The sequence below is a fragment of the Papio anubis genome, chromosome 4, assembly GCF_008728515.1.
Source record: "Papio anubis isolate 15944 chromosome 4, Panubis1.0, whole genome shotgun sequence".
Taxonomy (NCBI): Eukaryota; Metazoa; Chordata; class Mammalia; order Primates; family Cercopithecidae; genus Papio; species Papio anubis.
In genome coordinates this window covers 167564656-167592294 of record NC_044979.1, presented here as the reverse complement: position 1 = coordinate 167592294, position 27639 = coordinate 167564656, and the positions used below count along the sequence as shown (strand labels likewise).

At 48.1% G+C, this 27639-nt stretch overlaps 1 protein-coding gene across 3 annotated transcripts in view; it reads right to left on the bottom strand.

Moving 5' to 3' along the window:
* Positions 1-5792: 5792 nt before the first annotated feature.
* HUNK (hormonally up-regulated Neu-associated kinase) overlaps positions 5793-27639 on the bottom strand; it is a 125444-nt gene continuing 103597 nt past the window's right edge. For all 3 annotated transcript variants that reach the window (XM_021935540.2, XM_021935541.2, XM_021935542.2), the window contains exons 8-11: positions 24318-24401; positions 17909-17956; positions 12193-12373; positions 5793-9302 (exon numbers count right to left, since the gene is read on the bottom strand). In XM_021935540.2, coding sequence (XP_021791232.1) covers positions 8644-9302; positions 12193-12373; positions 17909-17956; positions 24318-24401 — 972 coding nt within the window. In that variant the 3' untranslated portion in view covers positions 5793-8643. The remainder of the gene's footprint in view (positions 9303-12192; positions 12374-17908; positions 17957-24317; positions 24402-27639) is intronic.

Below are 27639 nucleotides of genomic sequence, written 5' to 3'. Positions count from 1 at the left end.
ACTCAGATGACATGATTCATCTTTCACTGGCGGGGACACCTGTCCATCCCATGGCCCGCACGTCATCCAGTTGTGAGTAATGGTAACGATCTGTCTACAAGCATCATCCAGCTTCACATCTGCTCCAGATTTAGACTTGTTTCCTGAGACTTTGAGTAAGCTCTGTCTTTTTATAAGCAATTAAGAGCCCATTTTTGAGAGGCTATTCACAAAAGAGAAAAGGGAAACAGCTTGAATGGAAAACAGCTTGAATGGAAAACAGCTTGGGGACTAGGGCCATGTTCCATTCTGCACAGATGAAGGCAGGATTGAATGGAAAGGTGGGGACCAAATGGCAATGACAGACTCGAGACCAGGATGGCTCTCCTGAAGCACTGCCATTCCTGTGGCTGGCAACCAACCCTGGAAATCTACCAAAAGCAATGCAGGAAGGAGTGGCAAAGAAAAGAGCCAGGGTCTCTGCCCACCTCCAAATTCCCTTAGATTGAATCATTTTGCCAAACCCTTAACAAGTTTGTTACCATTAGCCACAGGCCCTTCTGAGAGTCCACTGGCCCAGATGTCACAAAAGGAGCCCTCTCTTTCAAGTGGTGAGTTCCTAACATGAACGTTTGTGGTGTGTGATTGCAGAAGTCCTGATTGTGTCAACTGGGTGTGGTGGCTCACGCCTGTATTCCCAGCAATTTGGGAGGCTGAGGCAGGAGGATTGCTTGAGCCCAGGAGTTTGAAACCAACCTGGGCAATATAGTGAGACCCTATCTCTACAAAAAAAAAAATTTAAAAATTACCCGAGCATGGTGGCATGTGCCTGTAGTCCCAACTACTTGGTAGGCTGAGGTGAGAGGATCACTTGAGCCTAGGAGGTCGAGGCTACAGTGAGCCATGACTGCACCACTGTACTCCAGCATAAGTAACAGAGTGAGACTCTGTCTCAAAAAAACAAACAAAAACTAAAAACAAAAACAACCCACAAAATGATTCTATAAAACAGAGAAAATATGACACTTCATGGAGTTTTTGTGAAGATTAAATCAGGGGTTAGCAAAATAACTACCCGAGGGCCAAAATCTGCTATGGTCTGTTTCTGTAGGTCCACCAGATAAGAATGGTTTTCATATTTTCAAAGGGTTGTAACAAAAACAAAAACTAAATTAAACTTAAAAACAACGCAAAGAGTAATATGCAACAGACTAATATGCAACAGTCATCTGCTAAGCCTAAAATATTTATTATCTGGTTCTTAACAGAAAAAGTTTGCAGACCTCTGGATTAAAGGAAGAAAGAAACTTGAAAATAATTGGCACACTGAGCTTAACACACAGGAAACACTTAGAAAAGGTGGAATTTCAGGCCGGGCGCAGTGGCTCATGCCTGTAATCCTAGCACTTCAGGAGGCCGAGGCAGGCGGATTGCCTGAGTTCAGGAGTTCAAGACCAGCCTAGGCAACACAGTGAAACCCGTCTCTACTAAAATACAATAAATTAGCTGGGCGTGGCAGCAGGTGCCTGTAGTTCCAGCTACTCGGGAGACTGAAGCAGGAGAATTGCTTGAACCTGGGAGGCAGAGGTTGCAGTGAGCCGAGATCGCACCACTGCACTCCAGCCTGGGCGACAGAGCAAGACTCCATCTCAAAAAAGAAAGAAAAGAAGGGGAGGGGAGGGGAGGGGAGAGGAGAGGAGAGGAGAGGAGGAATTTCACTCCAAAAAAAAAAATTTCTGGGAGTGATTTAGTCAGAAAAGGATAAATGGAAATTTGGCACATGGGGCAAAACATATGTGATTCCTAGAAGATGTAAATTTTACTATCTGATCTTTTCCCTGTGTTAGTCAGCTTAGGCTGCTGTAATGAAATATCTGACTGGGATCTAAGCAACAGACATTTGTTTCCTCCCAGTTCTGGAGGATGGAAGTCTGAGATCGAGGTGTTGGCAGGGCTGGTTCGTCTTGAGGCTTCACTCCTGAGGCTGCCTTCTCTCTGTGTCCTTACCTGGTCTTTCCTCTGTCTGGTGTCCCATCGTGCTTCCATATCTCACATTTTCATTTTGTTTGTTTGATTTTTTATTTTTATTTTGATTTTTATTTTTTTGAGATGGAGTCTCGCACTGTCGCCCAGGCTGGAGTGTAGCGGCGCAATCTAGGCTCACTTCAACCTCCGCCTCCGTGCTTCAAGAAACTCTCCTTCCTCAGACTCTCAAGTAGCTGGGATTACAGGCGCCTGCCACCACGCCCAGCTAATTTTTTGTATTTTAGTAGAGATGGGGTTCCACTATGTTGGCCAGGCTGGTCTCAAACTCCTGACTTCGTGATCCGCCACCTCGGCCTCTCAAAGTGCTGGGATTACAGGTGTGAGCCACCGTGCCCGGCCCAGGTCTCACATTTTTATTAGGGCACTTGTCAGATTGGATTAGGTTCCTCCCTAAAGGCCTCATTTTAACTTACCTCTTTAAATGCCCTATCTCCAACTAGTCACATTCTGAGGTACTGGGGTTGAGGGTTTCAACATATGAATTTGTGGAGGAAAGAATTCAGCCCAAAACACTCTCCGTAAACATTAACATTTACCAATGCTAATTCTTTAAAAAAGTAACTTTTTACTAAGAGGTGCTATAATTGTGTGACAATGGGAAAAGGCTAGTCCAGTTTTAGGGTACCTTTAAATGGCGGGCATCTCGGCCGGGCGCGGTGGCTCACGCCTGTAATCCTGGAATTTTGGGAGGCCAAGGTGGGAGTATCACTTGAGGTCAGGAGTTCGAGACCAGCCTGGCTAACACGGTGAAACCCCCATCTCTACTAAAAATACAAACATTAGCTGGGCACGGTGGCGTGTGCCTGTAGTCTCAGCTACTCAGGAGGCTGAGGCACGAGAATCGCTTGAACCCAGGAGGTTTTAGGCTGCAGTGAACTGAGATTATGCTACTACATTCCAGCCTGGGTGACAGAGGGAGACCCCATCTCAAAACAAAGGTAAAAACAAAAACAAAGAACAAATAAATGGTAGGTAGCTGTACCTTCCCTAAGGTGGGAGAAACATTAGCTGCACCATAAGTAGCCCTATGCTCCCATATTTCCCAGCCTCTTGCTCATAGACAAGGCAGTATGACCAGTTCCAGCCAATGGGCTGTGGGAGAAGTGATGAGCCCCCTCACAGAGCGTTTAAGGGCCAGTGGCAATCTCTAGAGCTGTGCCTTCCTGTGCCAGAGCAGACAAAGACGTTTCATTTTGAGTGGACAGAGCCACAAGCTGGATGTAGGCTGGATCCCTGAGTCACCATATGGAAGACAGCCGTTTTGAACTCCGCCCAGCCTCATAAAAATATTGTAAGAAATAAACCTTTATTGGGCAAGTCACAGAGATTTGGAATTTAATTTGTGATCATAGCAAAGCCTAATCTGTCTAGCACACTGGTTGCCAGAGGAGGTGAGCACTGAACACTGATGAAGGAGTCAGGGAAAGGCATTCTCATCTCAGATCTGCCAAGAACTTCACTGCCCTACTTTCGGCAAGAAGACTTGTTCCCAATATAGGCTTGCAATTTGCCCTTTCCAGCTGGCTATGGTAACAAGACTAGAAAGAACACATTTAAAACAAAATTATAGAGTTTAAATGTAAACCAAAGCCTTTGCTTTCAAAATAGCTAATGGCCCATCTTCCAAGTAGGAAATACAAAGAGTTGAGGCCCTAAAGTCAGACCCGTTTATTTTTTTTTCACCTGTAAATGATACAGCTTCCTGGCATTCTCCTCTCTTCCATGTGCCATCTTTAAGTTTGAAACCACTCAACTCCAACTGATCCTCGAGTTTGCTCCACATAAAGCTATTCTATCCTTCCAGAATTGGTTGCCCCAAATGCCTCATTATTGGAACACCACCAGCTCAGATGTGGATACCTGTGGAGGGGACTGCAAATTCTGAAATGTTCCTCACCTTCTCTTCCAAAGCCTCCTCAGCTTTCTCCCCCGACCCCAGTCCCTTAGTGCCCACAGACATCAACTCCTAGAGATAACTGTGTGTCACAAAATTATGTCCACAGAGAAGAAGTACAAACATACACCCCATTTGTCTTTGCAACCAGATGTCTGGAAAGCTCCCTTGACAGAAAAGCTGCCACAAATAATATACTCATTTACTACTCAGGAAATACACTCCCTTCATTGAAAAGTGATGACATGAAATTGAACCAACTCCCAGTACTGCTCTGAATTATTCTTACTGTGCCCGTAGCACACAGAAAACCCTACAAAGAAAATAAATACAATAACCATCGGGCTTCCAGACTCCCCCTAAAAGACAGCAGTTTTGCATTCTTTCTGAATTTGCTTCAATGTATGCTATGGCTCTATAGGAAATGTTTTATTGATTTAACCTAGTAAAACCCAATAGCCTCTTAATAGCTAAAGTAGATAACAAGGCTATCCAGGGGTTTGCTGCTTACTCGGGAAGTCAACTGAGAAAGACAGAGTTCCCAAAGAAAGCTGTCTTTCTCCAGCTTCAAGAGTGGGTGGGACAAACAGCATAAGGCTCAGGAAGCTGCACAGTTTTGAAAAGGACTTAAATATGCAAGACCTGGTCCCTGCAGGAACTTCAAAAATACCTGTTGCAATGACAGCTTGATCTGTTGTTGACATCCCCCTCTGACCATGGCAGCCACTCTCTGATTTCTCTGTGTTCTTTGAGGAAGAAACTCTGCTCCAGACCAGCTCTAACGGCAGCTCATTTGGGGACTCTGGGGTGTCCTTAAACCATCTGGGGCCCTAGTTTTCCCTTCTTCAGAAAGGCTGGGGCTGAGCCAGAGAATCTCAGGTCCTTTTCTATTCTAAAGTGTTGTGATTCTTACAAGAAAACACTGTCATCAAAACCAGATACTTGTTATTTTCCCCCAGAATCCAATTACTGAGGGCTTCCTATAGTGAACAGTGAGCTTCTCCACTTTCTAGCTATGTGACCCTCTAAGGCTTCGTCCCTTCACTGTCCAGGGGGAAACAAGGGTTAAAGCAAGGTGGTATATATGAAAAACGTCTTGTGAACAGTTATGAAGGAAGCAGTAACTGGAAAACTTTCAAGAGGTCAGCTAGATCCCACCCTCCCATTCCATCCCATCATCCCTCTTCCCCTATCCATGACCAAGGCCTCCTACAAGGACAAAATCTAGAGGTCATGTTCAGAACTGTCATTCTTTGTGTGCCATTTTCAGAGTCTCCAAGGAAGATCCTAATCTCCCCAAATGAAAAAGGTTGATTCTTCTTGAACCGCCACCTGCAGTATGTATGTCAGAAAGACTTCTGTAGGCACACCTGTTGCAGGTAAAATAAGGCAGGGATACTGGCCCAGAAAATGCCCCCAGTGCAATTCCCACTTGTTTCCAGTCAGATGCTAGGTCAAGAGCTTTACATAAGGCTGGGTGCAGTGGCTCACACCTGTAATCTCAGCACTTTGGGAGGCCAAGGTGGGCAGATCGCTGGAGCCCAGGAGTTTGAGATCAGCCTGAGCAACACGGCAAAACCCCATTTCTACAAAATACAAAAAAAAAAAATTAGCTAGGCACTGTGGTGCACAACTGTAGTCCCAGCTACTTGGGAGACTGAGATGGGAGGATCGCTTGAATCTGGAGAGGTTGAGGCTGCAGTGAACTGTGATCGTGCCACTGCACTCCAGCCTGGGTGACAGAGCAAGACCCTGTCTCAAAAAAAAAAAAAAAAAAAAGAACTTCACAGAAAAGATGGTACCTGTACTATTATTTGCAATTTGCAATGTACTTAGCTGTTTTAAGATTTATCAGCAAATAAAGAAGCACTCATAGTGAGGGAAAAGTGTATTTCACAGTCATTACAAAAGTACATATATCTAATAATGGTGACATAAATATAGTCCTTGCTTATGACCAAATCGTACAATTAAAATGGACTTTTCCTCCTGGACTTCACACAATGACAGTCCAGTCAATTTCTGTCAGTAACTACAGGGTGACTGGAATCACAGGCACAGACTGAGGAAGACAGTCACGGTCAAACAGACAACACGTTTCGGACTTACCAAAGGGAGAGTCAAGCTTTCCATATAAATATAATAAAATAATAAAGACTCTAACATTTCTCCTTTCACTCGGTTTCATAGATTTGTCAGGTGCCCATACACGCACAAAAATACAGTTGATCCCCTTTCCTCACTCCCCCTCACCTCTCACTGGGTTTAGAATAAACCTGAGTTCAGAGTCCAGGTCACCAACGGCAACGCGGTCAGTTAGCGGCACATCTGCAGCTGTTCTTGAAGCATGCCGGGAATGAGAAGCACGTTCTCCACGAGCTAATGGCAAGGCGGAAGCGCTCCTGTTCTCAAGGAAAAGGCATCAGGGGCTCCAGAAAGTTCCCAATGCACAGGTGTACACCCTGTGAGCCTGCAAAGTGGAGCCATGGCAGCTGGAAACCATCTTTAGAAAAGGTACACTTCATGTCAAATGGAGAGATGGTCTTAGATTATTCTTTTCTTCTCTCTGCTTATAAAACTCTATTTTCTTTTTTTCTGGAGACAGGGTCTCACTTTGCCACCCAGGCTGGAGTGCAGTAGCATGATCTTGGCTCACTGCAGCCTCGATCTCCTAGGTTCAAGTGATCCTCCCACCTCAGCCCCCCAAGTAGCGGGGACTACTGGCACCTGCCACCACACCCAGCTATTTTTTTTGTATTTTTTGGTAGAGAAGGGCTTTCACCATGTTGCCCAGGCTGCTCTCGAACTCCTGGGCTCAAGCGATCTACCTGTCTCGGCCTCCCAAAGTGCTGGGATTACAGGCATGAGCCACCACACCTGGCCTAAAAGCTCTGTTTTCAATGGTAAGTTCTGGAACCCAGTCTGAAGCTATACAAAAAATAACACCAATCGCCAAGGGGTCTGACCTCATCCTAGAATGCCCTCGAGCTGGGGTGATTCCCTAGGGAGAAAGGAGGCAGCTCCAGGTCTCACCAAGGTCGGCCAAATATCCATTCTCTCCTGCTCTGTCAGAGACATGAGGGACTAAGGGATGTCACCACTAGTGAATAAGAGAGTGATTCAGAACTACCTCTCTGCCCTCTAGCAAGGCTGCCTGCCAGGAAAATAAAGGCTGGCTTTGCAATTCTAGATTTGTGTTTTGGGATCCATGGACTGAGATGACTATCCGAGGTGGCCACAGAGGCGGTCCCTGGTCACACCTGCACTGGTCAAAATTTGAAGACTCCAGGCCATTCTGTAACCAGTCTCCTACACTAACCCCTATCCTACCTGTGCTGATAAGTCTTCTTTTTCTGATTCTTCTCACCAATGAGTGCACCCTGCCAAGTGCCAGCTGGATACAGTTAGACAACAACAGGGGTCCACAAAACACACACACGGGGGGCACAGACACAATACTGGAGACGCATCTTTGGTTCGATCCTTGGAGAAAGGTGTGAAAACACAATGTGGACTGAACCCTGTTTGAGGAGCTCGGCTTTCCTCGAAGAAGAAACTGGTCCGTATCTGAACAGGTTCTCTGCCAGGCAAGCCTGCTCCCAGCTCCCAGCAAACTCGCTGAGCTCTGGGCTGCATGAGTTCTGTGGGCCCCTTGAAATCCGCATCACACAGAGGTAACGCTGCCATCTCGCCGTCCGAATTATGCTCTGAATTGTCACGATCGTCTTTTCTCTCTTTCTACAGAACCAGCTGTGACCGTGTTCTATGCCTCCCAGAAGGATCAGGGCTATGCCTTAAACAACAGGATGAACACAGGACCACCGAGACGTGCCCTGCCTGTGGGCCACAGCACTCCACACATCACCACAGTCAGCTTTTTTGCTCTCCACACTGACCCCTCCCGTGAAAACACGAGTTTGGTGGAATTGCTTCTCATCTCTCCATCCAAGTTTTAAAAAAGTATGTTATTTCAATTTACCGACATCACATTTTTAAAAAAAAAAATCTCTTTGGAAAAGATAATTCAATCATTAGCACGTTTCAACAACAACAACAAAAATCTATCAAAATCTTGCTAGGGAAGTGAGTGTCTCCTTCAGTCTCTCTCTTCTGTCGCGTTCCCCACCGTTTGCTTTGATCTTGGTCCGAAGCTCCTCTCCGTCTTCCTCTGAGGATCCTGGGCCTGCCCCGGGCTCCTGCTGGCCTTCGGGGAGTCCCTGCTATGAAAGGCGGGGCTGCCACACACTGCAGAGGAAACGTGGCCTGGAGGAATGACTGCGATGTTGTTCTCTCCCTGTGACTGTGGCCAACCGCTGTGAGAGGCACACATGTAGCACAGTGTGAAGAAAGATCTGGTAACAGTCCATCATCTGATGGCCCCGGAAGGCTGATGCCCCGTTTTCCCTCCAAGCCTGGGGGAAGTGGGAACTGGAAGGGGTTGGTGAGCGGTTGAGAGGAAGGAAGATCTGAAAGATAGAGATTGGCTGCCCCTGGAGCCAACCCTCCTGGCGATTCCAGCATCTCTGGGGGTCCCTAAGTGAGGTTGGGTTGTGCAGGCTTTGGGTCTGTGGACTCAGCTACAGGTGGGATACTGCATGGCAGGAACCAATGGGGCCACTAAGGATGCTCCAAGCGAGGCCTTGGAATGTTCACACCCTGACAGTTGTGTGGAGCTCTGTTTCGTTGCTATTTGCTAGAGATACCCCACATCCCGCTGGCTCAAGTTAGCACTGGGTCTTGACCCCATCGGCCATGTCAAAGGCAAGGTTCACGGGGGCCAGGGGCTGCAGCGGGGGCAGGCTGGCCTCCAGGGGCCTATCTGCAGATGGCTGCAGACTCTGATGGCGCTTCCTCAGCATCTGTCCGATGCCCATCATGGGGAACCGGCCTCGGCTTTTCACACAATTCGGGCTCCCCAGAGGCTGCATGGGGCCATTGCTGGGAACCGGAGGTGGGGAACACAGGCCCTCCTCTTTTGGGGGGCTGTTTTTATCTTCATGAGCAAAAGAGACCAGAGTTGGATGCAAAGGAGTATGGAGAGGCGACATGCTTCCGGACGGCAGCCCCGGGGACAGCGTCCTCTCGCTGGAATTTCTGCGAGCCAAGCTGACCGGGGAGTTCAGAATCCTGTAGTGATGAGAGGGAGACAGCACTTCTATGTGGTCGTCTCGGTCCACAGACTCGAAGGAGCGCACCATGTCCAGCATCAGGGGGTCTTCCTTGTGGGGGATGCCAGTGCTTCCGGACCCTGGCTGATGGGACTCCGGTTTCTTCACAATCCTCGGGGTCCTGGGTGGTGGCACGGGGATGAACTCCATGGAAGAAGAAGCCACACAATTGGAGTCAGAGGTTTTGCGGAAAATATTGCGGCAGCCAAAGGAATCTGCACACCAAGAAAGCGTAAACAATCATGAGGACGCCTGGACAGTGTTCACAGCCCTTCTCCTGCCTGCTCTGACCTCCAGCTCGACTGAGACAGTTCCCCGCCAAGGTCAGAAGAAACCAGCCAGCAAACAGCCTTGGCTACTTTGCAAAAGTCACCAGCAGCGTGTCACTCTCCCCACAGACGCCAGGCAGTCTTTCTAGGACAGAGGGACAGAGGGCTGGCGACAAGAGGTCTCCTGGATTCCAATTTGCCTCATGGCCCCAACCTAACATTATGCCTGCTTTTGATTGCTTAAAATTCTGGATCCTAGGCAGCGGGGGCTCATGCCTGTAATCCCAGCACTTTAGGAGACCAAGGTGGGAGGACTGCTTGAGCCCAGGAGTTCAAGACCAGCCTGGGCCATATGGCAAGACCCTGTCTCTAAAAATTTTTTTTAAAATTAGCTGGGTGTGGTGGCATGCACCTGTGGTCTTGCAGGTGGTACTTGGGAGGCTGAGGTGGGAGGATCACCTGAACCTCGGAAGTGGAGGCTGCAGTGAGCCTTGATAGCACTACTGCACTGCAGGCTGGGTGACAGCGAAATTCTGTCTCACAAAAAAATGAAAAAAAAAAAAATCTGGACCTTGCCAAAGGATCTTGGAATAAAAAAGGCACATATACTCAAAAGCATATCCATAAAACTCCCAGAAGCACACCAAGGTCCCCTGACTGAACTCCTGCCAATCTGGTCCTTGGACAGCCCACACTGGAAGGCGTGCTTCCCTCGTGACTTTTAAAAAATTTATTTACTGTGGTAAAAAACACGTAACAGAAATGTTATCATCTTAACCATTTTTAAGTGTACAGTTCAGCTGTAATAAGTATATTCACACTGTTGTAGAATCAATCTGCAGAACTGTCTTCCTGTTGCAAATCTAACACCCCATATATATCCCCACGCTCTGAAACCCCCGGCAACCACCATTTTACTGCCTGTCTCTATGAATCGAACCACTCTAGGGACCTCATATAAGTGGAATCACACTATCTGCCTTCAGTGACTGGCGTAATTCACTTAGCATAATGCCCTCCAGGTTCATCTGTGTTGGAGCATGTGTCAGGATTTCCTTCCCTTTTAAGGCTCCCTCATGACTTTTGATCTGGATGGAGCCTCATCCAATTCTGAACGGGGGTAAAACATCATCCATCCATCCAGTTAAGGCAACGTGCCAGATCCCCATGGTTTCTGTCTCTGGTTGGCACAGACTAGAATCCAGGTTTGCAAACTGGGCCAGAAAAGAAAGGGGAAACCCTCTACAGATTTGGAGATGAGGGAAATAAAGCCAAGTTCATGTGGAATAAGCTCTGTCTTAGCTTCTTTCTTTTCCCATAACGTTTTATAGGCTCTGCGGAGGCCCAGCTGCAGGAGCAAGCTGCTGCCCACTGGGATCGATTCTGGGAGCAGCTGAGGGCATTGGGAAGCCTCCCTGCCTTGCAGAAATAAACACATAGGCGCCGAAATGAAACTGGCCGGCACAGGCGCCTGAGATGCATCAGCAGAAAGAAGTAAAACTTCATTAATGGCCAAGATCTCCAATGTTCCAGCTGCCACATGGACACTGCTGCCCCTCCCAGATCCACTGCATGCTCTGCCCCAGGGAAAGCAGGTTGCTTTGGGCAATGTGGGGACAGTGGCCTCTCTCTGGGAGCAGCATGGGAGGCAGAAGGACAGGAGACGGGTTCAAGTCCTGCTCAGGCACTAACTGCCTGCTACACCTGAGTGTATCTCAGACAGCCACGGCCCTCTCTGAACCTGGTTCTTCATATTTAAGGAGATTGAACTCCAAGAAGTGTCTCATCCCCCTCAGTAACAGGAACCTCTCTTCTACCTCACAGCTCTGCTTCAGGACGCCCTCGGCTCCTGTGTCCCCTCTCGGCGTTTCTACCATGTGTTAAGCCTGCGCCCAGTAAGGTCTGCTTTTTGCATCTTTTAGCACTCGTCCCAGAGGAGGGAAATTCACGTTTGTCAGTTCTCTGTGATGGGCTGGATTCTGACTCAGGTGAGGAAGCCTATATATGCATCTCACCTCATCTGCCCAACAGCTCCGACAGGTGGGAGCCCTTACAAATCCAGTGAAGACCCTCAGCAGTAAAGGAACTTGCACCTCTGCAGGCAGCAGAGCTGGAATCTGAACTCAGGGAGATACCCGGTCTCCGCTCTGCACGCCATCTCTACTCCCACAGTTCCTTACAGCCACATCTCTACCCCTACAGTACCACACACCCTGACCTCTGCTCTGCACGCCATCTCTACTCCCACAGTTCCTCACAGCCTCATCTCTGTCCCTACAGTACCGCACACCCTGATCTCTGCTCTGAACGCCATCTCTACTCCCACAGTTCCTTACAGCCTCATCTCTGTCCCTACAGTACCGCACACCCCTGACCTCCTCTTGTTTGCACGCCATCTCACCTCCCACACCTTACAGCCTCATCTCTACCCCTACAGTACCACACACCCTGACCTCTGCTCTGTACCCCATCTCTACTCCCACAATTCCTTACAGCCTCATCTCTACCCCTACAGTACCACACACCCTCACCTCTGCTCCTGCAATACTGTGCCTCCCAAACTCTGTTCTGACAATATCATCCACCCCAATTTCTGTTTCCACAATACTTTGCGCCCCATCTCTGTTTTCCCAAATCCTTCCTGCGCAAGTGGCTAATGCCACACAGCTTGGTCCTGGACTGTGCTCAGGCAACCTCAGGTCCATGAATCCTGCCTTTCTGTGGGCACAGGAATCATCTCTGCTCTAGGGCCCATTCGACCATCTGCTGTGAGGGCTACACAGTGGACACGCAGCCCAACACAAGTGGCCTGAGAGAGTCCCCAGAGCTGACCCACCTTTGTCAGGGAAGCTGGACTTGGAGGCCTTCCGGTCCTTCAGGAGGGCTCTGGTGTTCTGAATCTGTGTCATGAGCGAGGCTGAGGGCTGTTTGTGCGAGGGCAGGTTCTTGTCCAACTTCTTGGAGAACGGTCGATGAAGAAAATCCCCTCTTTTTTCTTGTTCTTTGGGCTTTTTATCCTGCAAATCAGAAGCAAACATATGCACTTAGACACACTCTAGAAGATCCAATGGGATTCCTCTTTGAAAAGTCATCCAAACCAATGAGAGAAACTCCAGCTTTTCAATACTCTATGCTCTCAACTGTGTGTTGAATGAGGGAGGAGCTGTGGCCCAGCCAATGCTCCAGGAAGCCCATCTCCCTCTGCCTGGGCAGCGAGTGGCCTTCAATGGACCCCAGCTCCCTTTCACTGTGCTCTTTCAAAGCCTTCCAGCAAGGACAAGGCAATCCTAGGAGGTCACTTCTTCTGGAACAAGCCCAACAAACTAAGGTGAAGCAGAGAAGGACTTCTGGAAACCTCCTGTCTGCATTTAAGGAGGAGCCCAAAGATTGTGCCCACAGTAATGGCTTTGCAAAGGCAACTGGGAACATAACTGCTTCCACCTTCACATCAGGATCTATTTGGGGCAGTCAAGTCAAGGAGGTGCCAACACAACATATACAACAAATCCAGGGAGCCCTGAGTGGTCCTGATGGGCTTCCAGCCCTTTCTACCCTAATCATGCGAGAACTTACTTGCATACTTAGGACTCGAGCGTATGAAGCTTTTTTTTTTTTTTTTCCTTGAGGCAGGATCTTGTGCTATCACCCAGGCTGTGGTGCAGTGGTGTCATCATATCTCACTGCAACCTCGAGCTCCTGGGCTCAAGTGATCCTCCCACCTCAGCCTCCTGAGTAGCTGGGACTACAGGTGTGCACCACCATGCCCAGCTATTTTAAAAAGAAAGATTTCTTGTCGAGATGGGGTCTCGGTATGCTGTCCAGGCTGGTTTCGAACTCCTGCCTCAAGCAACCCTCCTGTCTCAGCTTCCCAAAATGCTGGGATTACCGATGTGAGCCAAAACGCTTGGCAGCGGCCATTCTTTTGGTATACATCTTGCCTTTGTTGTACTAGATGATAATCCATCTGATGGGAATGAATTTGACTTTTATATATCTTCAAGTCCACAGCCTCTGGCATAAAGCCAGATGCTTAGAGAAAGCTTAATAAACAGTTATTGAAATGTTTTTTAAAAAGGCTGGTAGAAACTGAACTGAATTAATTTTGATTCAGTTCAAGCTTCTGGGAAAGGTGATGTCACTAAGAAGCAGCAGCAGTTCTTTTTCCGCCCCTAAAGCCTGTGTTTGGTGTTTACTGTTAAAGCAACCCCACCTCTGACCTCACCGTGGGTGAGCAGGAAAAAAACGCTTTTCTTTTTCACATTTTTGCCCTCAACTTTAACCAGCATTTGCAAACCAAGAGAGCTCATCTAGTTTCCATTCATGTTGTTGAGAAGCTTCTCAGGGAAACGTCTCTTTGCACTTTTACAGCCCTTTCTAATAAGGATGTTCAAAGTCTTTGCAGATTAGAGTTCATGATGTCCAGTTTGTGAGTGGGAAAGAAGACGGGGGAGATGTGGGAAGTGGGGACGCTGAGCCTCGTGGCAAGTGCCACTGTGAGGGGCCACAGCTCCCTGGGAGCCTGGCCTGTAGCTGATGTGGCTGCTTCCCAATAAAGGGGTGACATGGGAAGCCAGGAGAGGCGAAGCTTCCTCAAACTCCCTCCTTAGCACCTTCACAGCTGCCACCAGCCTTTTTTGAGAACACGCGGGGTGCCAGACGCTGCACTGAGGACATGACCCATCAGTCTGCTACCTCCTTTACATGTGAAGAAACAGTCTGTAGTGCTTATGTAATCCACCGTGAGCCCGGTGGAAACGTGGATTTTCCCGGCCCTGAAGTCGATGTTGTCAGCCCTTGACTTGACACCACACTCTCAGAGCCTGGGGCAGGGTCAGGCGGTTCCAGGTATGGAAAGGTCCGGAGGCAGGAGTGTGCCACAGTCCTAGGCTCCTGCAGTGGGATCCGAATGTTCCAGAGAAGGTTATGTGCTCCAGGGCATTATCTGGGATGCCCCGAAGGGGAACTTTCATGGGGAACGTGTGCTCCAGGTCACCTTGGTTGAAGCCAGCAAAGGACAATCACCGCCTTCCACGGCTTTCCTCTCCCTTTGTGTCCGTGACACACCAACAGGCCACCTTCTCTAAGGCAAAGGAGAACAAGCTTTTGCACACACAGAGACGCACACCCATCCAGCAGCAAATGCAACGTTACCGGCTTTCCTGAAAAATCTGGCAGAATCTCCTTCTAGTTGGTTCCTTTTCTCTACTTTTACGCAAAAGTCACCAGCTCTACCTGCTAACACCTTCTACGGGAAAAAGTAATCAAATGCGCCTTTGTCTCCATTTCCAAACAATATTTGGTAGAAAAGACAGCACTGCAGTTCCTTCCGTTTTCGGATTGCTTTTTAAATCGATCAGCAAACATTTTTTCAAGGCTGTCATCCACAGCCTTGAGAGCTGCCCGTGGCTGTCTAGGTTTCTTTTCATTCCTTTCTAACCCTCCTTGGGTTCTCAAAAACTTAACAATCAAGATGCAAGACTTCTGCGGACCAGTATCACCACCCAGACAGGGTCCAGAGGCACCTAGTGGTGTGTAATGCATGGGAGTTTGCTGTGGAAAGAGACCAGGGTTGGCCTGTAAGACCAAATTTCTCCTGTCGCTGACAAGAGGGCTATTTGGCAATGAGCAGAAAGCTGCTATGGGGGCAGAAAAGAGGAAAAATGCACCCCCGGACAGAAAATTCCAGGAAACCCTGCCAAGGCCATCCTTGTTCAACTTCATCCCAAGATCCTGCAGCCTGGTATGTCCTCCAAGAACCCCTAGAACGTGCTTCTCCAGCTGAAAAGAATCAGTGATTTCACAGCAACCGGTTTCTAAGGAGAAATCAAGAATTCACCCCACCTGCCCCCTGTGGGGGACAAACCTCAGAGTCAGTCCACGCACACCGGTCAACAGCCTGGAGAAAGCATGTTTATTTACAACCAGCCAATCTCCCTGCTTTCCAAGCACGTGTTACCAAATGCAACCAATCACCCAATCAGACTTTTTTATTTGCATGGCCTATTTTCTCCAAAAGAAATTTCTTAGGGAGCAGGATGCTAAATTGCCTTACGTAACAGAAACAGATCTTCAGAGGGCCTATCACATCCCCCTTCCACATGCAAGTTCCTCACACAGCAAAGCAGCCGCCTGCAGACACTCCTGGCTTCCCTCCGATACGCTCCAGTACCCACGTGGACTTGAGGGTGGGTGATGGAATTCAAGCTCTCGGTTCGAAGCCTGCCCTCTTGCACCTTCAAGCACAGTTCCAAATCCCCCCAGGCAGATCAGAGAAAAGACCACATGAGGCCCCAGAGGCAAGCCATATACACTAAACAGCTTCTTGTTCTCTATCAACTATTTCCACCCACTGCAGATGTGCACGGACATTTACAAAGAGGGACATTTTGAAAACACGGCCCCATGAACAATCATTTACCCAGGATCCTTCATGTTGTGTATTGTCCCGTGGAGGGGATGGAGATGCCTACAGGAGGGCGAAACCCATCCTCAGCCTCTGAAGTCTGAGCTCCAGAGGGCTGGTTCCCTTTGGAGTCTTTCCTGATGGCTGTGCAACTAGGGGTATGACGGCCACTGAAGAATGACCCCAGGCTTCTGTGTTCCAAAGACCCACACCGCCCCCTTCTTTCCCGGCGTGGCTGCCGCGGGTGCTGCACCTGAGAATCCCAGCCACGGTCACAGCTCGGCAGTCTGAAGTCTGGAGTCCATTCCTTGCTCTCTCCAGAATGTGTTGGGTGACCTTGAGCAATTCACTTCTCCTCGAGGGAGGTGTTTTCCCACGTGTAACCAAAAGTGTGGTTCCTTCCCAGCTCTGGGAGGATAACGATGAACACACATCACACCTGCTTTATCGCCTGAAGAGCACACGCATCCATTTAACAGGGATGGACGCCTGCTTTGCACCCTCATCACCCCAGGCTGGAGGATGGATGGCTGCCCGGGAAATCTGCCTCTTTCCGCATGTGGCAGAGGGGCCCTGGGACCTGAGATGAGTTTTCTTTGAGTAACTCTTATCGAGTCCAGCTGGACGTGGGCTTTTCTGGAGCTTTCCTTCCCTCTGATGATTAGTAAGCCTCACCAGGCTATTTGGTGTGTCAGAACCAAGTGCTGACTGCTACCAGCTGGGATGGCCCGGGGCCCAGATGTTGGTGGCTGGTTGGTTTTGGTTCTTTGCTGCCCATCACATAAGGGGAAATCTGATTTTGCTGCAGAAAAACCTACAAGTGAGTTGATAAAAAGAGGGCTTTGAGCCGGGCGTGGTGGCTCACGCTTGTCATCCCAGCACTTTGGGAGGCCGAGGCAGGCAGATCACTTGAGGTCAGGAGTTTGAGACCAGCCTGGCCAAGATGGTGAAACCCTGTCTCTATTAAAAATACAAAAATTAGCTGGGCATGGTGGCAAGCGTCTGTAGTCCCAGCTACTCAAGAGGTTGAGGCAGGAGAATCATTTGAGCTCGGAAGGCAGAGATTACAGTGAGCCAAGATCACAACACTGCACTCCAGCCTGGGCGACACAGCGAGACTCCATCTCAAAAAAAAAAAAAAAAAAAAAAGAGGGCTTCATTCATAAATTAGGCCACTGAGCCAGGAAGCTCTAGATAGCTGCAAATCCCATTTCTCATACAGGTGGAAACAGAAATGCACAGCCAGGTGTAGAGTTGTAATGAGACAATAAAAAACAGTCAATTCCACATAGCCAGAACCAATGTGGTCTAACTCACAACAGGATTCGGCATGTTTTACTTCTGGATAAGGATGGGGCTGGCAGAGCCTGCTGCCCTGGGCAGAGACTGACCAACCCTTAGGATCATAAGTGATGGTTAATTTCATATGTTAACTTGGCTAGGCCATGGTACCCAGTTGTTTGGCCAAACACCAGTCTAGACTGTTCTGTGAAGTTTTTAAAGACGTGATTAACAGGCCGGGAGCAGTGGCTCACCCTATAATCCCAGCACTTTGGGAGGCTGAGGCGGGTGGATCACTTGAGGTCAAGAGTTCGAGAACAGCCTGGTCAACACAGTGAAACCCCATCTCTACTAAAAATACAAAAGCTAGCCAGGCATGGTGGTGGGCACCTGTAATCCTAGCTACTTGGGAGGCTGAGGCAGGAGACTTGCTTGAACCCGGCACGTGGAGGTTGCAGTGAGCTGAGATCACACCACTGAACTCCAGCCTGGGCGACAGAGAGAGACCCAGAATAATAATAATAATAATAATAAATAAATAAAGTGGTTAACATTTAAATTAGACTTTAAGTCGATTATCCTCCATGATGTGGGTCTCATCTGATCAGTCAACGGCCTCAAGAAAAAAGAATGAGGTCTTCCGGCAAAAGAAATTCTGCCTGTAGATGGCCTTTGGACTTGAAGCTGCAACATCAACTCATCCAACCTGCTGGTCTGCCCTGCAGATTGCAGACTTGCCAATCCCCACAACTGTGTGATCCAGCTCCTTAAAGTAAATCTCAGTCTCAATCTCTCTCTCTCCATGCTCTGCTGGTTCTGTTTCTCTGGAGAACCCTGACTAATACATAATAATCCCCCAAGCTCTTACCTGCACAGCATGGAATTCAAGATCCCTTGTCCAGGTGTCCAGAGAGGCCTGTGAAAAGGAACATCCTTCAACAATTCGAGAATCTGCACTTGCTATTTACTCCCTAAATGCTCCCCCCATGGCCCTGCAGCTCTGGCTGAGAATTACTCGTTTCCATTTTCATAGACAGAAAGCAAATCCTGAAATCGCCGTGGAAGTAGGCAGCAGATGTCCTAATTCGTGTGCTGAATAGATTTCCTAGGTAAACTTTTCATTAAAATCTAAGACGCTGTGTGGAGGAGTGCTCTAATGATAAGTCAGCAGCTCAATGTTTTCTCAAACAGCAAAGACACCCACAGAAATGTCACTCAGATCAAGAAACAGAACACACAGCCAGCATCTGGAAGGTCCTCCCTGCCATCCCCATGTCCTCTCCTAGGCATTCTGTCCCCCAAAAGTAACCACACTTCTTTTTTTTTGAGACTGAGTCTCACTCTGTCCCCCAGGCTAGAGTGCAGTAGCATGACCTTGGCTCACTGCAAACTCCACCTCCCAGGTTCAAGCGATTCTCCTGCCTCAGCCTCCCGAGTAGATGGGATTACAGTGTGTACCACCACACCCGGCTAATTTTTGCATTTTTAGTAGAGACAGGGTTTCACCATGTTGGCCAGGCTGGCCTTGAACTCCTGACCTCAAGTGATCCACCCGTTTTGGCCTCCCAAAGTGCTGGGATTACAGGCGTGAGCCACTGAGCCCAGCCAAGTAACTACATTTCTGATTTCTAACAGCACAGATCACCGGATCTGATTCTGAACTATATTTTTAAAAGTAGTATAGATTTTGAAGTAAGACACAAAGTGAACATTTTAATATTTGCCTTTAAATGTTTCATCCCTGTGTGGGTTGAATTATATTCTCCCAAAATTCATAGGTTAAAGTCTAACCCCAGGACCTCAGAATTTGACCTTATTTGGAGAGAGAGTCTTTACAGAGGTAATCAAGTTTAAATGAGGCTGTTACGGTGAGCCCTAATGCAGTATGACTGGTGTCCTTTAAAAATGTGGAAATTTGGGCTGGGCGTGGTGACTCACATCTGTAATCTCAGCCCCTTGGGAGTCTGAGGTGAGCAGATACCTTAAGCTCAGGAGTTCAAGACCAGCCAGGCAACAACGTGAAACCCCTTCTCTACAAAAAATTAGCCAAGCCTAATGGTGCATGCCTATAGTCCCAGCTACTAGGGAGGCTGAGGTGGGAGGATCACCTGAGCCGGGGAGGCCAAGGCTGAAATGAAATATGATTGTGTCACTGCATTCCAGCTTGGCCTGGAAACAAAGGAAAAGGAAGGAGGGGAGGGGAGGGAGGGGAAGGAGAAGGGAGAAAAAGAGAGAGAGAGAAAGGAGGGAGGGCAGGAAGGAAAAAAGGAAGAAAGAAGAGAGGAAGAAAGAAAGAAAAAGAAAGAGAAAGAAGAAATAAAGAAAAAGAAAGACGGGAAGGAAGGAAGGAAGGAACCTGGCCTCCAGAACTGTGAAAAGGTAAATTTCTACCCATTTTGTGGTGCTTGTTAGGGCAGCCAAGCAGACGAATCCAGCCCCCCGCCACCTTCTCCATCAGTTTTCTTGAAAACTCCAACATTACTTTGTCATTGTAGAGGAGACCTCCTAGCTGGATTTGACATTTTCCTATCAATGAACACTATTTTTCAAAAGACTTTAACAAAACTGGCCCTGGGCTCTCCATGGCTTTCATAAGCCAATTTAAAAATGATAACCTCCCCACCTCGACCCCCAAAGTCCCGGGGGGTTCTCTCTTTTAGAAAAAGGAGTCTGTTGGGCACACACGATAGGTGTCCTCAGATGAGAAATGCACCCCACTTTTATAGATACAGTCTCTGCCTTTGACAGGAAAAAGAGGTAGAGAAAATGGTAAAGTTGTAAAATCACTGCACAGTAACCCCAAGAGGGAAGTTGTTGCAACTTAATTCAGCTCCTTTGTCTCCTAGGAGAAAACGAACTGGAATCAAAAGGAACAAAGAGGCCACTGCATGCACTCAGTGCCCGGGACACGGCTTGATGACAGCCCTAGGGGACACGGGCCCTGGGCCACACCCTGGTTTGCTCACAATCTGAAACCTCTCCACCACTCCCTCTCCCCATCCAGCTCCACCCCTGCCACGTGGTGCTGAGGACGACAGGAAGGCCCTCGGGCTCTGAGTGGACTTTCCCTGGGAGGCCTGGGCCCTTCCCTTTCCCGAACTAGCCTCACTCCACTTGCTAGGTTCCGCCGGAGACAAGTTGGATCATCTGGTAATAGCTGTCATTTCATTAGAGAAGTATCGCTGCAGTTTAGAGGAAACAAATGGATCATAGAAAATTGAATGCTGTTTGCCCATTAGTGTTCCTATTTAAATCCTAACCGTTAAATATTTCAACAAATGTTTAAACGCTTACCATGTGTCTTCAGGCCAGAGGAAATAATAGAGAAAAGGAATCGGAATGAAAGAAGGGCCCTCTCCCACTAGAGTTCTGGCCCCTTCTGACACACACTCGCAGTGGGGCGGATGTGAGGGCAGCGTGGACCAGGGCGTCGGCAAGGTGGCTTACAGGCCACCTAGGGCACACGCTCCATGCACCTAAGTTTGTATTGTTATTTGAGGTCCTCATGAGTGACATGCAAAGCACAAGGGAGGAAGTCTAACAGTGAATTCTGCATCCCCTGGACTCTGGCTGGGGTGACCACCCTCAGTGCAGTTGACCATAAGCGGTCCCTCCCTGACGTAAGGCATGGCCATTTGGTGATGATAACATCATGTGTGTGCTAGGCTGCAGGTATCCCCCTGCCTTTAATCCAGCCAGGTGTCCCACCTGGAATGTCCTACCTATTCCAGTTGCTTGTCCCAGTTCTATCCATTTTCTGAGACTCTGATCAGGGCTCACTTGATCTTTTCATTTGTTTATTGAGCAAATGTTTATTGAGCACCTACTACATGCCAGGCATCATGTGGCCTCTGGGAATATCGTGAGGAGCAAAAGGGACTCAGAGCCCACTCTTCTGGAACTCACAGCCCAGAGGGAGAGATGTTAATCAAACAGCCCCAGAACAAATACACAGCTGCAAACGGGACAGGCCCCAGGATGTAGAACGTGGTAGGCAGATAGGATAGATAGGATAAGACTGGATGGCAGAGGTCAGGGAATAGCAGGGGCCCATGGGGAGGTGATCTTGCTTTGGGATCTGAAAACACTTAGGTTTAGCAAAGAGGAGCAGGGAAAACATTCTGAAAGAGGGAACGGCATGTGCACAGCCCTGGCAGGCAGAGAGAGCACAGCAAGCCCTAAGGCTGTGGACTGAGCACAGGGCGGGACTCGGCGCTGTGTGTGTGTGGGCCATGGGGCTGGGAGACAAGGTAGGGGAAGCAAGCTGGGGCTGAACCACACAGGGCGACCACGCACAGAGTCTGCCCAGCAAGTGAAGGAAGCCTCCGAAGGTCTCAAGCAGGAAAGTGACATGATGAGGTGTGAGGGTGAAAAGCTCGCTCTGATGGCCAGGCAGGAGAGAGTGGCAGGCCACCATCCCGGAAGCAAGAGGCTCAGCTAGGAGGGCATAGCAGAAGTCCAGGACAGAGGTGATATGGCTGGGAACAGGTGTGGGGACGCAGATGGACAGAGTGCAGGGGCTGGAGGGGTTTAGCAGTCAAATTGGCAGAACTTGGTGATGGGGTAGCTCTAGGGGTCAGGGGAGAGTTATAGTCAAGGACTCGGGTCTCTTCCCTGCACTGCTGGAGGATGGGGCTGCTACTGTGCTGGGGGGCGGAGGGGGCGGGAGGAGAGTCTGGTTCAGAGCGTGCTAGATTCAAGACCCCTTCGTTCATGCAAGAGAGGGTTAACATTTAGTAATCAACTAGCCAGAGGGGTCTAGAGTTCGGGGGCATCTGGGTCCCCACTACCTGGCTCTCCAGCTTTAAGCCTGAAAGCCACACCTGGGTTTGTGGCTTAGCTCCTGCAGCCACAGCCCACCTTCCAAAGAGCTTGTCTCCATCCTCATCTTCCCCGGGCCCCACAGCCTGTCTTGAGGAAGGGATATCCAGCCTGGGGTCAAGGCCAAGGCCCACCATTTCTCCCCTGCCCCAAGCATCCTTCTATCAAGGACACATTCTCTCCCTTCACTGCAGCGTCACTGACAGACAGGTACATGCTCACGGACTTCACTTCCCCCTCCCCACCCCCAAATCCACGCAACCTCTCTGCTGCCTTTGGCACTTCGCGAAGCTGTTCTTTCTAACATGCTCAGGACCACTAGCTGCCCAGTAGACAATGCTGACCATTTCATGTGTGACCTTTCCTCTGTTCCCACCGCCCTCTCGGTCCCCCGCTGGCATCACTGCCTTCTGACTGCCCCACCCCCTGCCCGGCCACCCCCCAGCCCTCGTCTTTGCCAGTTTCTCCTCTCCCTCTGCCCCAGGGTCTATCTGAAATGGAGACCCGTGCCATTGCCCACCTTGATGCTGGGGTAGTTCCCTCTCCTGAGCTCCCGTCACATTCACACACGGGGCCCTGCAGCTGGGCACTCCCTGTCATCAGTGTCCCTGGACACCTGCTTCACTGGCTGCCCAGAAGCCCAGTGTGGGCCCCAGTAACCACCATGCTCCACTGCAGTCCTGCGTGCAAGACAAGCCCGGAGAAGAATCCTTCCAGAGCGATGTGCACTGCTCATGGGATCAGGATGAAAACTTTACGTCGGAAAAGGAAAGAGAGGAGAGGCCAGGCCCAGTGGCCTCACTGGGGCATAGACAAAGGGTCCCTTTTTGATCCCTTCTCAAATGAAGGAACTTCTGGGTGGGTGATATGATTTGTCCCCACCCAAATCTCCCCTTGAATTGTAAAAATCCCCATGTGTCAAGGGCGGGGCCAGGTGCAGATCACTGAATCATGGTGGCGGTTTCCCCCATACTGTTCTCATGGTAGTGAATAAGTCTCACAAGATCTGATGGTTTTATAAAGGGGAGCTCCCCTGCACAAGCTCTCTTGCCTGCCGCCATGTAAAACGTGACTTTGCTCCTCATTCACCTTCCGCCATGATTGTGAGGCCTCCCCAGCCATGTGGAACTGTGAGTCCATTAAACCTCTCTCCTTTATAAATTACCCAGTGTCAGATATGTCTTTATTAGCAGCATGAGAACAGACTAATAGACCTGGGTGTCCCAGGAGAGAGGTTCCCGTGGCAAGGACACTCAGGGGACATAAAGAGGCTCCAGAAGGGAAAGGGAAGAGGTTCCGAGGAAAATTGCTGAGAGAAAGAAGAGCTCCCTTGGCAAAAAGTGAATGAGGGGCCCTGAGGCCGCACCCCACCCCTGGATCTGGAATTCACAGGCACAGTCTCCTAATAAACATGGATGTGAGATCCAGATTTGAGACGATTTGCCACAGGAGTCTAGTTTTCATTCTGAAATCAAAGAGCTGTGGTCTTTTTCTCTAGGTACGTCCCAGGTTACATCAGGTCACCAGGGACAGCTGGCCAAGAAAGCCTGCGTGATCCCAAACTTTCCTGGTCCTCATCTCACTTTCTTCTGATGCCACGTGTTACGCTCAGCTCTATTTTTAAGCATCTCATTTTTTTCTAGCATTTGCATTTTTTTCCTTTTATTTTTAGTTGATGCATAATCATTATACATCTTTTTTATGGGACAGAGTGATATTTCCATCCATGTATTCAATATGTAATGATCAAATCAGGGTGATCGGCATATTTATTACCTCAAATATTTATCACTTCTTTGTGTTAGGAACATTCAAAATCCTCTTTTTTGAACATTCAAAAATATAGCTTTTTGAATATATATAATAAGTTATTGTTAACTACAGTCACCCTACAGTGCCACAGAACACCAGAACTTATTCCTTCTGTCTAGCTGTAATTTCATGTTCGTTAAGCAGCCTCTCTCTACCCTCCCTTCCCCCTGCCGTTCCAAGCCTCCAATAACCACAGTTTTACTCTGTACTTCTATGAGATCAGTTTTTGCTAGTTTCACTCACATGTGAGTGAAACACTGAAACATCTCATTTTCATTTTGGGAGATCCTGACAGTGGTTTTCAACTTTGGCTGCTTACTGGAACATCCAGGGAGCTTCAAAAACTCCCGATACCTGAGTCTCAACTCCCAAGATTGGATGGAACTGGTCTGAGGAGCAGCCTGGGCATCCAGATGTTCAAACGCTCCCCGCAACTTTAACATGCAGCCAGAGCTGAGAACCATGGTTTAGACACCGTGAAGCCGGTTCCGCTGTAAACCATTTCTCCAGGGCTCCGTTATGAGTGTAAGTATGTGTCTTTTGCTACTTCAGTGTCCTACAGTAATTGGTTTCTTTTCCAATTACTGCAAATGGAAATCCACCCTTCCTAAGAGACCCTGAGGCTGGCTTCAGGGATCACTCACCTCATAGGACTCCTTGGGGGCCCTGTACTTTTCTATCTGGTAGAGCCGGGTCTTGTAGCAGAGGCTGTCCTGGATGTCAGATTTCTACCAGAGGAGAAAAGAAAAAGCACAGCTCAACTCTCAGAAATAGAAATGTCCATTAAGCAGTCATTAATTTTTAAACCAGCGCTTGGCTGAGAGCATGCTGGAAATGTTTGGCAGGCCAGTAAATTGCAACATAAAGTCTCACCCCAGGATGGCCTGCATGCAGAATGCAGCGTGGGGTGAGCCCTGGGCGCAGAGTCGGGTCACCTACTTGTGTTACTATCACTGCCAGGTGACCCTGAGTAGAATGCTGCCCCTTGCAGGGCCTCAGTTCTTTTATCTGTGCAGTAAGACTACTCAAAAACATGTATGTAGAAACCAAGAAAATGAGCTGGAAAGAATAACTTATTTTATTGGACCACTACATAGAACATGGATCTTGCTTGTTTGCTTTATTTTAAAACACCACACGGCCGGGCGCAGTGGCTAATGGAATCCCAGCACTTTGGGAGGCCAAGGTGGGTGGATCACCTGAGGTCAGGAGTTTGAGACCAGCCTGGCCAACATGGCGAAACCCTGTCTCTAGTAAAAATACAAAAATGGCCGAATGTGGTGGCACACGCCTGTAATCCCAGCGACTTGGGTGGCTGAGGCAGGAGAATCACTTGAACCCGGGAGGTGGTGGTTGCAGTGAGCCAAGATCACGCCACTGCACTCCAGCCTGGGTGACAGAGTGAGACTGCGTCTCTCAAGAAAATAAAAATAAACAAAAAACAACAGTGCACACACACACACCACACACACATACGCACACACTGCTCCCCACTACCACCACCCAAATGAAAGCCACGACAATTCCTAACATAGCTCAAAGAAGAAGACAAACAACTGCATTGAAGCTGAGGTAGGTGCAATCCTGTCTGGAAATGGGTGAAATAAAAACACGGATTAATTAATTAATCAACCAACAAATAGTTAACAAATGCCCTTCCAGGCTCTCTATCTTAAAATACATGCTTCGTGGTTTTAAAAAGAGGAAACCAAGAGAGAAGGGAAGAAATGGCCATTAAGAGATAATATTTTACTTTTTAGTTCATTAGATTGAGCTTCAAAATTATACAAGGGGTGTAAATAATTGGTTGATAAGATTAATAACTGGGACAGTGCATACAGTACAATTAAATTAGCCATGTGCGGAAATTACTGAGCAGTTGAGTTGTCTGTAGGGATTAATTCACTCTAGTTAAAAACAGTCACTCGCCTAGAGTATGGATTCTCAGACTAGGTATGCCCTATGATTTAAGCATTAAATGTGAAACAGACATCATAAAACTCACAACTGGTCTGAGAATCCACACTCTAGGCAAGCAGGTGTTTCTAACTAGAGTGAATTAATCCCCACAGACAACTTGTTCAGCAATAAGACAAAGAAGCCCACTCTCACCGCTTCTATTCAGCATAGTACTGCATGTCCTAGCCAGAGCACTTAGGCAAGAGAAAGAAATCAAAGGCACCCTCAGGAAGAATAGCTAAGGAATGCTGGGATTAATACCTAGGTGATAGGTTGCTCTGTGCAGCAAACCACCGTGGCACATGTTTACTTATGTAACACACCTGCACATCCTAAACATGTATCCCGGAACTTAAAATAAAAGTAGAAGGAAAAATAAAAATAAAAATGCTTGGGAAATTGTTAAAATAAATAAATAAGTAAATAAATAAATAAAAGGAATCAAAATTGGAAAGGAAGTTCAATTGTCCCTGTTTGCAGATACACGAGCTCATATATAGAAAACCCTAAAGACTCTACCAAAAAACTGTTTGCACTACTAAATGAATTTAGGAAAGTTGCAGAATGCAAAATCAATACCCAAAAAATCAATAGTGTTTTCATACACTAACAACAAACTATTCACAAATGCAATCAAGAAAGCAATGCCACTTAAAACAGCCATAAAAAAAGCAAATGCTTAGGAACAAATGTAACCAAGGAAGTGAAAGATCTGTACACTGAAAACTATAAGACATTGATGAAAGAAATTGAAGAAGACACAAGTAAATGAAAAGATTGCATAGACTGGAAGAATTAATATGATTAAAATGTCCATAGTATACTAAGCAATCTATGAATTCAATGGAATCCCTGTCAAAATTCCAATGATGTTGTTCACAGAAACAGAAAAAAAAAAATCCTAACATTTGTATGGAACCACAAAAGACCCTGAATAGCCAAAGTCATTTTGAACAATAAGATCAAAGCTGAAGCATCATACCACCTGACTTCAAAACACATCACAAAGCTGTAGAAACCAAAACAGCATGATACTGGCATAAAAACAGAGACACATAGACCAATGGAATAGAAAAGAGAGTCCAAAAATGAATCCATGCACTTATGGTCAATTACTTTCTGACAAAGCTGCCAAGAACACAGAATGGGGAAAGGAGATCCTCTTAAATAAATGGTGTTGGAAAACTGGACATCCACAGAGAATGAAATCAGACCCCATCTCACACCATCTGCAAAAGTCAACTCCATATGAGTTAAAGACTTAGGCCTGGGCCACAGTGGCTCATGCCTGTAATCCCAGCACTTTGGGAGGCCGAGGCAGACAGATCACCTGAGGTAAGGAGTTCAAGATCAGACTGACCAACATGGAGAAACCCCGTCTCTACTAAAAATACAAAATTAGCTGGGCATGGTGGCGTATGCCTATAATCACAGCTACTTGGGAGGCTAAGGCAGGAGAATTGCTTGAACCTGGGAGGTGGAGGTTGAGGTGAGTGGAGATCTCGCCATGGCACTCCAGCCTGGACAACAAGATCGAACCTCCATCTCAAACAAAATAAAAGTAAAAAAAATAAGACTTAGGCCCAGGCCGGGCACGGTGGCTCACGTCTGTAATCCCAGCGCTTTGGGAGGCAGAGGCAGGTGGATCACGAGGTCAAGAGACCATCCTGGCCAACTTGGTGAAACCCCATCTCTACTAAAAATATAAAAATTAGCTGGGCATGGTGGCAGGCAGGTGGCTGTAATCCCAGCTACTCAGGAGGCTGAGGTAGGGGAATCGCTTAAAGCCAGGAGGCAGAGGTTGCAGTGAGCCGAGATCGCACCACTGCACTCCAGCTTGGTGACAGAGCCAGACTCCATCTCAAAAAAAAAAAAAAAAAAAAAGAAGACAACTTAGGCCCGGTGTGGTGGCTCATGCCTATAATCCCAGCACTTTGGGAGGCCAAGGCGGGTGGGCCACAAGGTCAGGAGTTCGAGACCAGCCTGGCCAACATAGTGAAACCCTGT